This window comes from Chelonia mydas, chromosome 3 (genome assembly GCF_015237465.2).
Source record: "Chelonia mydas isolate rCheMyd1 chromosome 3, rCheMyd1.pri.v2, whole genome shotgun sequence".
NCBI classification, from domain to species: domain Eukaryota; kingdom Metazoa; phylum Chordata; order Testudines; family Cheloniidae; genus Chelonia; species Chelonia mydas.
Window position 1 is genome coordinate 14,813,258 of NC_057851.1, and position 14,087 is coordinate 14,827,344.

Genomic DNA, 14,087 nt, shown 5'->3' on the forward strand with positions numbered 1-14,087 from the left:
CTGATTGCTGGTCTTTTGTACATCTTACAGATTTGTTGTGAACTCCCTTAGCATCAACCAGTGCAGCAGCGTCTTCCTTCTTTCCCACCTACCTACGAAAGATATTCCCATCTCTCATCCCACAAGCAACCCGCGCTCATTTGGACATGAACAGCCCACAGATTGTATAGACAATGGTTCTGCAAATTAGATTGTTTTTAAAAGCCAAAGACGTACTGCATTTTCCAAGTCTTTTTCGTATGTCTTATACAGTTCAGAAGAGGAATTCTTGAGAGCATCCTGGAAACCTACACCAAGTCTGACTGATAATTTTAATGTGATGGTAGCAATGCCTGCAGCAAGAAAACAAAACTACTTTGAACAAGAAAATATTCACAATCAAATTCTTTCAAAGTGAGGTCTGCCCCAAACAGAACTCTGGATCCAGACACACCTGAACCTTTGGGATGTTTGAAATTCAGACCTATGGCTTGTCTACATGGGATGTTTCTGCATAGCAAGCTTGGGTGTGAAGCTACCGCACATTAGCTTGCTGTATAGCAATGTCTTGTGTGGACACTGCTACAGTGCACTGAGATGCACTTTGGCTACTACTACGTGTAAAGCATAGTAAGTCAAAGTGTCCTCCAGGGTTTGTAGTGTGCTGTAGCAGTATACACATGAGAAGTAGGGCAAGCTGGCACACTGTAGATTTACACCTTGGCTTGCAGTACAGTAATGTCCCACACAGACAAGCCCTTAGATATAGCTCCATATATCTCAAATAGCTCCTGTTTTCATAAGGGATTGAACCACACCCTGGATCTGAACATTTCCAAACTTTGGGGTTATTCTGGATCTGGAGATGAGATTGGCTTACAAATCATGAAATTAAAAAAGATTCATAAATTCATAGATATTAAGGTCAGAAGGGACCATTATGATCATCTAGTCTGACCTCCTGCACAACGCAGGCCACAGAATCTTACCCACCCACTCCTGCGAAAAACCTCTCACCTATGTCTGAGCTATTGAAGTCCTCAAGGCATGGTTTAAAGACTTCAAGGAGCAGAGAATCCTCCAGCAAGTGACCCGTGCCCATGCTACAGAGGAAGGCGAAAAACCTCCAGGGTCTCTTCCAATCTGCCCTGGAGGAAAATTCCTTCCCGACCCCAAATGTGGCGATCAGGTGAACCCTGTGCATATGGCAAGATTCACCAGCCAGATACCAAAGAAAGAATTTTCTGTAGTAACTCAGATCCCACCCCATCTAACATCCCATCACAGGCCATTGGGCCTATTTACCATGAATATTTAAAGATCAGTTAATTGCCAAAATCATGTTATCCCATCATACCATCTCCTCCATAAACTTATTGAGTTTAATCTTAAAGCCAGATAGGTCTTTTGCCCCCACTGCTTCCCTTGGAAGGCTATTCCAGAACTTCACTCCTCTGATGGTTAGAAATGTTTGTCTAATTTCAAGTCTAAACTTTCTGATGGCCAGTTTATATCTGTTTGTTCTTGTGTCCACATTGGTACTGAGCTTAAATAATTCCTCTCTCTCTCCGGTATTTATCCCTCTGATATATTTATAGATAAACATTGGGTTCTTCTTGTTTGCCTTCTGGGTTTTTTGAGCATTTAGGGCACACTCTGGTCTCATTTTCAAGCTTTCCTCTGTAACCACAAGGACTACAAATTTACTTTATGTAATGAAAGCTGACATTACCACATAATCACCTGCTGCAAGAAGCTGGAACTATAAGAAAAACACTAAATAGCCTAAAAAGAATGAAGAGTCCTTGTGCACCTTAGAGACTAGCAAATTTATTTGGGCATAAGCTTTCGTGGGATATAACCCACTTCATGCCCAAATAAATGTGTTAGTATAAGGTGCCACAAGAAGTCCTTGTTTTTTTTACTGATACAGACTAACATGGCTACCCCTCTAAAATCTGTCACTAAAGAGCCTGAGATTCATGATAAAATCATGAGTGTTGGCAAGATTGCACCATGATCTGAATGGGGCCGCTTGGATCAAGATGGAGCTTTGCATGCTGGGAGATGTAATTCGCAGGAAACACTTTCCTATTAAAAATAACAGCTACAGTAGGCCCCAAAGTATTGTGCTTGGTCCATGAGTCACATTTTAGCCAGCCCCACTGATGTGTAAAGATCACTCTCTCTCCTGATTAAATTTCATACCATATGCTACTAAGCGCAACTTACCTGCAGGCTGAAGCTGACAATAGGGTCCTTGAGAAGGCAACTCTGTGATACAGTCACAGATCTCCTCTTGTGTTGGGATGGTACCAGGACAGATTGACTTGGCAGTGCACACTGCAGCTGGCCATCCGTACCCACTTTCACAAGAACAATGGGTCTTATTATTACTGATGAGACTGCATACTAGTATAAAATAGAAAGTCTGTGGTAATGATGCATTATTCATAATATTTTTCACAATATTTTCCCCTTAAGTATATTTACCCTACTGTATGTGTATGCAAAAGTTTATACAATATGCTGTGCATCTTAGATGTTCACTAGCAAGATAGAAGCCTGAGTATCTGATGCCCTGAGAATCCTGTTATATGAATCATGAACAGCTAAATAAGAGGTGGTGACACTCTCATTAGGGGCTAAGTTTGATTCATTACTCTAAGGGCTTGTCTATACTACCCACTGGATTGGCGGGCAGCGATCGATCCAGCAGGGGTCGATTTATCGCATCTAGTCTAGACATGATAAATTGACCGCCGAGCGCTCTCCTGTCGACTCCAGTACTCCACCGGAGTGAGAGGCGCAGGCGGAGTCGACGGGAGAGCGTTAGCTCTCGACTCACTGCAGTGAAGACACCACGGTGAGTTGATCTAAGAACATCGACTTCAGCTACGTTATTCACGTGGCTGAATTTGCATAACTTAGATCGCTCCTCCCCTCTAGTGTAGACCAGGCCTAAGAGTTTTCTTTTAAATATAGAGCATGGACTGAAAATTACCCTGTTCCAATCTCTTGGGTTTGTTGTGTTTAGTCTTGGATCAGTGTGTTGAAATAGCCCTGCTGATCTATGATAGCAAGGATAGTTTTGCAGTCAGAGATTTCATAAACTACTGGGCTAAAAGCAAACACCGCATAGCATCAAACCTGGTTTCAATAACGTGTTGTAGTGTTTGTTTCGAGTGAGATACTGAACCATAAAATGACCCCATTCTGATTGCTATCTTGAACTTTAGAATGCAATGTCATTTCAAAGGGCACTATCAGAAAAATGCTGTCGACACATATACTTCATATCATCTGAAATCTTAAGTCCTAGTTTTCAAACAGCATAAACCCATTTTCTTACTGTTTATGAGACACTGGCTGCTAAATCAAAGTTAACTTTCAATGACATAGCATGAAGTATTGACAAAATGTTTTGAATAAACTAGCTCACAGACAAGAAACACTTGGCAAGATGAACACACGTGTTTAGAACCAGTACGCACATCCTTCCACTGCTCCTGGATCAGCGATTTAAATAAAAAAAAAAAACAGGTCCTGAACTCTTGTAAATACGTGTGGTGTTTATATATTGTTTCATATTTTAACTATTCAGAATACTATATAGCTGCAATTTTGTATAACAACAAGTGGGAAAATAAAGGTTCTTCAATTCTTTGCCCTTTAATAATGTCCTTTGGAATTACATCGGAAAGAAAATTATCCCATGAAGTGTGTGTCCACATGCTAGGGACAAAGCATAGCCTCTTAGAGTGATTTACATTCCAAATGTCATTAGAGGAAAGTAAACACTTTGAAAATCAGCGCTGCAGCTTCCTGAAACATAAAAGTAAATCAGACTGCTATTATTATTGTGGGAATAAAGCCATAGCAGAACATTTTAGCAGAGGGTTTCTCAGGCTCCCTCCCTTCCTTCGGCACAGAGAAGCATTCAGGCCTCTCCTAATATCAGTGTTTTGTAAGAAGGAGAGGTGTGGAATGCAAAGACCAGAAAGTGCTGTTATCTATGAATTTTTCTGTCTTGCTGGGTCCTTCCCACTCAGTAGGTAACAGAGACAGCTCTGGATTTGTAAGCCAGGCTCTGTCCCCCTCTAGTGGCACCTAGCCCTGCAAGAGATTGATGAGTCTGCTACAGCCTTAGCTAGTTAAGAGCCATATGGCTTTTAGTTCATGCAGTAGAGGCTCATATGCTAAGCTTCAACGGTCTCAGGTTTAATCCTGCCCTCTGACAAGTGGAGTCTGTCGGCGTTACATGTTCACTGATCGCTATGTGAAAATGTGAAGGCAATCGAATTATTGACAAGCCACTGCATCGTGCAGGACATCAAAAGAGCGACCTACTCACCTGTAGTAATATTGAGGCTTGAAATGTTCATTGCTGCATCTGAGGTGTTTATTATGACTGGAAAACTAAGATTCTTGAAATAATCTTTGAGGGATTCCAAGAGAGATGAATCTGTAGAAATGATCTCAATGTCAACCTTGTAGTCCACAGGAGAAAAGCCAAGTGCAGCTACTGAAAAGAAAAAGGATGGATGTGTTAGGGTTTATGATAAAAACTGAAGACTTCCAGACTAGCACCTCGGCTGTCTATTCAACAAGAGCTAATGAGAGGTTTCACTGAGCCAAGAGCCAGGGTGGCAGCTGGGCTTCAGGCGAGGAGCTACATGAAGAGCTCTCAGTCCCCCCACACTACCTCTCTTCAGTTGGTGGACGTGCTCCTGATGTGGACACGCCCACCGACATGAGGAGGGGAATGTGGATATCAATTAATTGGTGTGGTGGCTGAAAGTCAACCGAACATAGGTCGACTTAGGGCTGTAGCGTAGACATGCCCTTAGTGTGCAGTGGAGATACACACCAAGTGACCAAGGATAGAAAAGGGAGATGGCATAAGCCATTCCTCAGGGGAGGAGCTACATAGTAAAATGTGTTCAGACACTTTCATCTTTGATTGGCCACAGGTTTGCACCACAGTGATTCACATGCTTGATCATTGCCACTCGCTATGTCTAGGAATGACCCAAGAGAACTGTTCCCCTGCTATCTAAAGGAAACCTGCTCTAATGCCAGTGTTAACATACCCCGTCGCTTCTGCCTGTGCAGGTCTGTTGGGATGTTCTCTTCTGTTCCATATTTGCTGCGAGGCTGAAAAAAGAAGGCAGTTGTATGAGCTTTATTTTATTTTATTTATTATATCTGAGCTGGTGAAAACTGAGAGGACAATTGAACTCTGCCAGTTTGCACCAGTTGGTCCATCATCTTTTGTACATGCTTACACAGGTCAAAAGCAGCCAGTGATTTCATGCTAATGCACTTACATCTCCTTATTTTCTTCTTGTTATTACTGATTACTTGTACACTCCCCATAAGTGTGTCCCAGGGTGAAATTCACTCCTCTGCAGAGGCCCAGCACAAGGCCTCTAAGATGCTTGAGTCCAAAGACTTTATACATACATACTTTATAGAATGGATACATGGAAATTATCCCTGTCTCAAAGAGTTCACAATCTAATTTTAAACGTGACATGACCAATGACAGTATCACACAATCGGGGGGATGGGGCAAGGAGTGACAAGGGTTACAGTAATAAGATCATGCTGTTACTCACTATGTGATTATATTGAAGGTTCCATTCATTTTACTCTCATGATAATTTAACCCATTTTTTGTAGGTAATCATTGTAGGTAGATCATTTTTGGTCATCATGATTTCTGATAGCAAAGTAATACTGTGTATTAAAAGGTCAATGTGAGTAGGCTTGCTCCTGCTCTCATTAAAATTGATGGCAAAACTCATTGGCCTCACTACAAGGAGGACTGGGCTCATAATTATATGTGCACTATCAATGGAAATGTTTATTAAAGGGATATTGCAACTATGAGCAACCATGCAAGAGTTGTTGTTTTGTAACCTGAGAGCCTCCAGACTGTCAGACAATGAAAGACAACCAACACACAGAATCCCATCTCGTTTTGATTACAGATCAGCTCAAACCAGCTCCTGTCCATCACCCGGAAGCTTTGTGAAAGCAGAACACTAGGGAAGGCTGTACCCACACTCTAGGGACAAAATTGGGTGAAAGATGTCAACTTAGGGTTACAGAACTTCAGAATAAGCCTCCCCACTTATTTTTCTAAGGTTCTTCTATGGTTCTGGTATCTGAGCACCTCACAGTCTTTAATGGCTTTCTCCTTACAACAGCCCATGAGGTACCAGCATTTTACCAGTGGGGAGTTGAGGCACAGAGACGCTAAGTGACTTAAACAAGGTCACACTGGAAGCCTCCGGTAGAGTAGGCAATTGAATACAGGGTCGCCAAAGTCCCAGGCTAGTGTCCTAACCACTGCACCATCCTACCTCTTGCCACTTTGACATTTGGCCATGAGAGTTTGAAACGCATACAGTCATTTGTCTAAGCTGCTAGGGGAGCATGTGGATCGAGCAAGAAGACGCTGCCTATGAGGTCCTCCCACCCGAGTCTCCCTTGGGCTATGGATTCAGAAGATGGGTTAGGACTGACCCTGCTGTAGGACCTTTGAGGCCTGGTCTACACTACAGAGTTAGGGCAATGTAAGGTAGCCTACGCTGACCTAATAATGTCAGTGTCTACACTACAAGGTCCCTCCTGCCATCGTAACTTGCCTGCTATGTCGACTGAGGGCTGATCTACACTACACAGTTAGGTCAACATAAGGCAGTTTATGTCGACCTAATTATTTCAGTGTCTACATTACAGCCTTGCTCCTGCCCATGTAATTACCCTCCTACACTGACATAATAACTCCACCTCCATGAGGCGTAAGCCTTATGTTGGTGTAGTTAGGGTGATGCAGTGTCTGTTAGAGACTGTGTCCCTTACATTGGCTGTTGGCTGTCTTGTCAATTTCACGGTGGGAGCCCCACTGGTTTCTCCACCAGCCCCCAACCCCCCGCCAGCTGGGTAACCTTGTCAATTTCATGGCTCACCAAGCTGTGAAATTGCTGATGCTGCCCTGCTCCCCAGGGAGAAGGCGGGGTGGGAGGAGCCAGAGCAACTGGACCATGCTTTCTGGGGGTGAGAAGCCCGGGGTGGCTTTCCCCACTCCCAGCAGGGAATGGGGAGTGGAAGGGAGGCAGCCCACTGGGAGCCTGTGGGGCTGCAGGGCTCCTGGCAGGGAGCTGCCAACAGAGCTGAGAGACCCACCTCTCAGCTCCACACACTGCCCCTCTTAGGTCAGCGGAAGCGCCCCTGGTGAGGATGCGCACCACTGACCCAAGGAGGGCAGTGTGGACATGCACCACGGCAGTAATTTTACTGCTGTGGCTTTAAGTCAACCTAATATAGGTCAACTTACATTTCTAGTGTAGACGTACCCTTAATAACTCCACCTCCGTAAGAGGCATAGCGGCACAGGAGCTAGCAAACAGAGCTGTAAACAGGGGAGTTTCAGTGGGAATTTGTAAGGGGAGTTTGTCTTGTGGTGCTTGTTTGGGGTTTGAGTTTGCTGTGGGTGGTGGTGTTTTGGTGTGGTTTGTGTTTCCCAGATTAACAGGATTTAGGTGGGAAGGCTATGACAGATACAGAGGCAGAAGTGGGAGTGACTCATGTAATGGAAGACACAATGAAGATGACTGGATGTGGAAGCTGCAGTATGTACATGATCCTGGAGGGGGTACCTGGTAAGAGTTTTGTCTGCATGAAATGCTGTCTGATAGAGCTGATGGAGGAAAAGATCCGAGGTTTGGAAATGCAGGTGCAAAGTCTGGTTGAGTTTAGAAAGGGGTTTGAGCAGATTATGGAGCACAGACATGAGGTTTCGGAAGGGAAAAGCTCAGACTTGCAGATGGAAGCAGGACTGAGGAATTCTGAGGGGAGACTGGGTGAGGAAAGTGGTCAGTGGAAGCATGTGACTAAAAGAACCACGCAGAGGAAAAGACGGGCTAGTGAAGGAGAAATAGAGCTTAAGAATAGGTTTGCAGAGTTGGAAAATGAAGAAGGGGCTCAGCAAGTAGTCACTGAAGGTGGAAGGGCAAGAAAAATGAGAAGAGCGGCTAGTCCTATAGGAAAAGGGGAAGAGTCAATGGAGACTACACCAAATATGAACTCCAGAAGGATACAGGATGGGTTGAGAGGATTACAAGGGAGAATAGGAATGGAAAGAACTTGCAGCCAGAGGGAACAGGGGATAGACTAGAGAATAGCACCGTCACCAGGAAAAGGCAGGTCTATATGATCGGGGACTCTTTTTTGAGAAGAATAGATAGGCCTGTAACCAGAGCTGATCCAGAGAATAGAAGGGTGTGCTGTTTTCCAGGTGCTAAGATACGGGATGTAGATCTGAGGTTGAAAAGGATCCTAAAGGGAGCAGGAAAGAATCCCCTAATTATCCTTCATGTCGGAACAAATGATACAGCTAGATTCTCGCTGGAAAGTATTAAGGGAGACTATGCTAGGCTGGGGAAGACGCTTAAGGAAATCGAGGCTCAGGTGATCTTTAGTGGGATTCTGCCTGTTCCTAGAGAAGGGCAACAAAGGTATGACAAAATTATGACTATCAACAGACGGCTTAGGCTTAGTGGTGCTATAAGGAGGGCTTTGGGATGTATGGCCACTGGGAGGCATTCATGGACAGAGGACAGTTCTCTCGGGATGGACTTCATCTGAGTAGGGAAGGAAGTAGACTTCTAAGATGGAGGCTGGCACAACTGATTAAGAGAGATTTAAACTAGGAATTTGGGGGAGATGGTTGGGAGATGTCCAGGTAATCTCCACGCCGGATTTTAGCATTGTGAGGGAAGAAAACGAAGTAAGAAAGGATACAGCCGTGGGTAGGAGAATGTATACAAGGAGGAAGGGCAGTGTGGATTTCAGTCTAATAGGTTATACTGGCTGTAGAATGACCATGCCTAATAGGGTACAGAATGTGAGGGAGGCCAAACAGCAAAAATTAAGATGTTTGTACACCAGTGCGAGGAGCCTAGGTAACAAAATGGAGGAACTAGAGCTACTGGTGCAGGAGGTGAAACCAGATATTATAGGGATAACAGAAACATGGTGGAATAGTAGTCATGACTGGACTACAGGTATTGAAGAGTATGTGCTGTTTAGGAAAGACCGAAATAAAGGTAGAGGTGATGGAGTAGCATTGTATATCAATGATGAGGTAGAATGTAAAGAAATAAGAAGCGAAGGAATGGATAAGACAGAGTCCGTCTGGGTAAAAATTACATTGGGGAAGAAAACTATTAGAGCCTCCCCTGGGATAGTGCTTGGGGTGTGCTATAGACCGTCGGGATCTAATTTGGATATGGATAGAGCCCTCTTTAATGTTTTTAATGAAGTAAATACTAATGGAAACTGCGTGATCATGGGAGACTTTAACTTCCCAGATGGAGGACAAGTGCTAGTAATAAAAATAGGGCTCAGATTTTCCTAGATGCCATAGCTGATGGATTCCTTCATCAAGTAGTTGCTGAACCGACTAGAGGGGATGCCATTTTAGATTTGGTTTTGGTGAGTAGTGAAGACCTCATAGAAGAAATGGTTGTAGGGGACAATCTTGGTTCGAGCGATCATGAGCTAATTCAGTTCAAACTGAACGGAAGGATTAACAAAAATAAATCTGCAACTAGGGGTTTTGATTTCAAAAGGGCTGACTTTCAAAAATTAAGGAAATTCATTAGGGAAGTGGATTGGACTGAAGAATTTATGGATCTAAAGGCAGAGGAGGCCTGGGATTACTTTAAATCAAAGCTGCAGAAGCTATCGGAAGCCTGCATCCCAAGAAAGGGGAAAAAATTCATAGGCAGGAGTTGTAGACCAAGCTGGATGAGCAAGCATCTCAGAGAGGTGATTAAGAGAAAGCATACAGGGAGTGTAAGATGGGAGGGATCAGCAAGGAAAGCTACCTTATTGAGGTCAGAACATGGAGGGATAAAGTGAGACAGGCTAAAAGTCAAGTAGAGTTGGACCTTGCAAAGGGAATTAAAACCAATAGTAAAAGGTTCTATAGCCATATAAATAAGAAGAAAACAAAGAAAGAAGAAGTGGGACCGCTAAACACTGAGGATGGAGTGGAGGTCAAGGATAATCTAGGCATGGCCCAATATCTAAACGTATACTTTGCCTCAGTCTTTAATAAGGCTAAAGAGGATCTTAGGGATAATGGTAGCATGACAAATGGGAATGAGGATATGGAGGTAGATATTACCATATCTGAGGTAGAAGCGAAACTCGAACAGCTTAATGGGACTAAATCGGGGGGCCCAGATAATCTTCGTCCAAGAATATTAAAGGAATTGGCACATGAAATTGCAAGCCCATTAGCAAGAATTTTTAATGAATCTGTAAACTCAGGGGTTGTACCGTATAACTGGAGAATTGCTAACATAGTTCCTATTTTTAAGAAAGGGAAAAAAAGTGATCCGGGTAATTATAGGCCTGTTAGTTTGACATCTATAGTATGCAAGGTCTTAGAAAAAATTTTTGAAGGAGAAAGTAGTTAAGGACATTGAGGTCAATGGTAAATGGGACAAAATACAACATGGTTTTACAAAAGGTAGATCGTGCCAGACCAACCTGATCTCCTTCTTTGAGAAAGTAACAGATTTTTTAGACAAAGGAAACGCAGTGGATCTAATTTACCTAGACTTCAGTAAGGCATTTGATACTGTGCCACATAGGGAATTATTAGTTAAATTGGAAAAGATGGGGATCAATATGAAAATTGAAAGGTGGATAAGGAATTGGTTAAAAGGGAGACTACAGCGGGTCCTACTGAAAGGTGAACTGTCAGGCTGGAGGGAGGTTACCAGTGGAGTTCCTCAGGGATCAGTTTTGGGACCAATCTTATTTAATCTTTTTATTACTGACCTCGGCACAAAAAATGGGAGTGTGCTAATAAAGTTTGCGGATGATACAAAGCTGGGAGGTATTGCCAATTTAGAGAAGGACCGGGAAATCATACAGGAAGATTTGGATGACCTTGTAAACTGGAGTAATAGTAATAGGATGAAATTTAATAGTGAGAAGTGTAACGTTATACATTTAGGGATTAATAACAAGAATTTTAGTTATAAGCTGGGGACGCATCAATGAGTAGTAACAGAGGAGGAGAAGGACCTTGGAGTATTGGTTGATCATAGGATGACTATGAGCCACCAATGTGATCTGGCCGTGAAAAAAGCTAATGCGGTCTTGGGATGCATCAGGCGAGGTATTTCCAGTAGAGATAAGGAGGTGTTAGTACTGTTATACAAGGCACTGGTGAGACCTCACCTGGAATACTGTGTGCAGTTCTGGTCTCCTATGTTTAAGAAGGATGAATTCAAACTGGAACAGGTACAGAGAAGGGCTACTAGGATGATCCGAGGAATGGAAAACCTGTCTTATGAAAGGAGACTCAAGGAGCTTGGCTTGTTTAGCCTAACTAAAAGAAGGTTGAGGGGAGATATGATTGCTCTCTATAAATATCTCAGAGGGATAAATACTAGGGAGGGAGAGGAATTATTTAAGATCAGTACCAATGTGGACACAAGAACAAATGGATATAAACTGGTCATTGGGAAGTTTAGAGAAATTAGACAAAGGTTTCTAACCATCAGAGGAGTGAAGTTCTGGAATAGCCTTCCAAGGGAAGCAGTGGGGGCAAAAGACCTATCTGGCTTTAAGATTAAACTCAATAAGTTTATGGAGGAGATGATATGATGGGATAACATGATTTTGGTGATTAATTGATCTTTAACTATTCATGGTAAATAGGCCCAATGGCCTGTGACGGGATGTTAGATGGGGTCGGATCTGAGTTACTACAGAAAATTCTTTCCTGGGTATCTGGCTGTTGAATCTTGCCCATATGCTCAGGGTTTAGCTGATTGTCATATTTGGGGTCGGGAAGGAATTTTCCTCCAGGGCAGATTGGAAGAGGCCCTGGAGGTTTTTCACCTTCCTCTGTAGCATGGGCCACGGGTCACTTGCTGGAGGATTCTCTGCTCCTTGAAGTCTTTAAACCATGATTTGAGGACTTCAGTAGCTCAGACATAGGTGAGAGGTTTTTCGCAGGAGTGGGTGGGTGAGATTCTGTGGCCTGCGTTATGCAGGAGGTCAGACTAGATGATTATAATGGTCCCTTCTGACCTTAGTATCTATGAATCTATGTTGACATAGCTAGGTCGATGCAGTGGCAGAGTAGACACTGTGTTGCTTGCGTCGACTTAAGTGGTCTCCAGGAGGCAACCCACAATGACCCACTATGACTGCTCTGGTTGCTATTTTCAACTCCTCTGCCCAGCAGCTAGGTACACAGGAACAAGCTCCTCCCCCCTTACAGGACTGCTAATTTTTTAATTTTCATTTCCTGTTTGGTCAGTGTGGAGAGCTCACCTCTGAGCATGCCAGGCCCATGCTCCAAATGCACTCCAGCCTACAGTACACAGGAGGTGGTGGATCGCCCGGGTCTGTGGGGAGAAGAGCCTGAGCAGACACAGCTCAGATCTAGCTGTAGGAATGTGGACATTTACAAGCAGATCTCTTGGGTCGTAGGGGGAGAAGGGCTACTAGGGCTACTCGCAGCAGTGCCGAGTGAAAGCCAAGGAGCTGCGTCAGGCCAGAGGAGACCAGCACTGAGCACCCAGAGGCCGCAATTCAGCAGCATGCAGCATCTCCAGTGCGAGCCCCCTCCCGCCACCCGCTCATGCTGCTGGGGGACAGAGACTCATCTGGCTCTGGCAAGGGAGTGGGGCCAAGTGGATGGAGCCGGGGCTGGGAGTCTGGACTCCTGTGTTCTCTCCCTGGGAGGGGAGTGGGATGTAGGGGCTTGGCGAGGGGGGGGTATATCATTCAGAGATCATAGAAAGAGGTGCATTTGCAAGGTTACATTACTTCACTCACAGCATGGTTCAGACCAGGGTGCCAAAAACACAGTGGCAGGCACAACACAGGAAAGCAGCATACATCGCTGAGGGGTCATTATTAAAACAGTCTTTCAAAGCCTTCCTGAGCCGTATAGCTCCCTGCTGAGTTCTTCTTATAGCCCTGGTATCTGTCTGCTCAAAATCAGCAGACAGCTGATCCACTTCCACCCTTCATGCGGCAGAAACTTCTCTCCCTTTGTTTCACAGATATTATGAAGCATGCAGCAAGCAACTATAACCATGAGAATATCTTTTTTCACTGAGGTCTAACCTAGTGAGTAGACAGCTCCAGCGCCCCTTCAAACGGCCAAAGGCACATCAACCATCATTCTGCACCTGCTGAGCTGATTGTTGAAGTGCTTCTTGCGGCTGTGTAGGTGTCTGGTGTCCAGCTTCATGAGCCACGGGAGTAAGGGATAGGCTGGTTCTCTCCGGATCACTATGGGCATTTCAACATTTCCAGTGGTGATTTTTGTGGTCCAGAAAGAAAATCTCTGCTTGCAGATTTCTGAACAGGACTGTGTTTTTAAAGATACGCGCATCACGCACCTTCCCGGCCCATTCCATGTTGATGCTGGTAAAAACATCCCCAGTGAGCCACCAGTGCTTGCAACACCATAGAAAAGTATTCCTTTCTGTTTATGTATTCTGTGGCAAGGTGGTCTGGTGCCAAGATAGGGCTATGCATGTCCTCTAACGCCCCACTGCAGTTAAGTAACCCCATTGCAGCAAAACCATCCAGTATCTCCTGCACATTGCCCAGAGTCAGAGTCCTTCTTAGAATCATAGAATCATAGAATGATTGCAGAAGGCAATCTTAGCAGAAGGCAATCAATGGTCCTGCAGACTTGGATCATAGCAACCCCCAAGGTGGACTTCCCAACTCCAAATTGATTCACAACTCAACGGTAGCAGTCTGGTGTTGCCAGCTTCCACATAGCGATCACCACTCGCTTCTCCACTATCAATGCAACTCTTATTTTGGTGTCGCTGCACTGAAGGACTAAGGAGAGCTCCTCACAAAGTTGCTGGAAAGTGGCCTAGTGCCTACAAAAGTTCTGCAGCCACTGCTCATCAGCCCATACCTGGATAATGATGCGATCCCACCAGTCAGTGCTTGTTTCTCAGGACCAGAAACAGCACTCCACCCTGTTCATCTGCTCTGCGACTACCAACAGCAACCAGGAATTGTTTGTTTCCATG

General features: G+C 44.3%; 1 protein-coding gene across 6 annotated transcripts in view; it reads right to left on the reverse strand.

Annotated features, from left to right (window-relative positions):
- ADGRF5 (adhesion G protein-coupled receptor F5) overlaps positions 1 to 14,087 on the reverse strand; it is an 82,923-nt gene that overhangs the window by 33,857 nt on the left and 34,979 nt on the right. For 4 of the 6 annotated variants that reach the window (XM_043542170.1, XM_043542168.1, XM_037893945.2 and 1 more), the window contains 4 exons: positions 5,073 to 5,136; positions 4,334 to 4,504; positions 2,212 to 2,391; positions 217 to 332 (listed from right to left, as the gene is read on the reverse strand). In XM_043542170.1, coding sequence (XP_043398105.1) covers positions 217 to 332; positions 2,212 to 2,391; positions 4,334 to 4,504; positions 5,073 to 5,136 — 531 coding nt within the window. The remainder of the gene's footprint in view (positions 1 to 216; positions 333 to 2,211; positions 2,392 to 4,333; positions 4,505 to 5,072; positions 5,137 to 14,087) is intronic. The other 2 variants (XM_043542171.1, XM_043542167.1) reach the window with 1 other exon arrangement.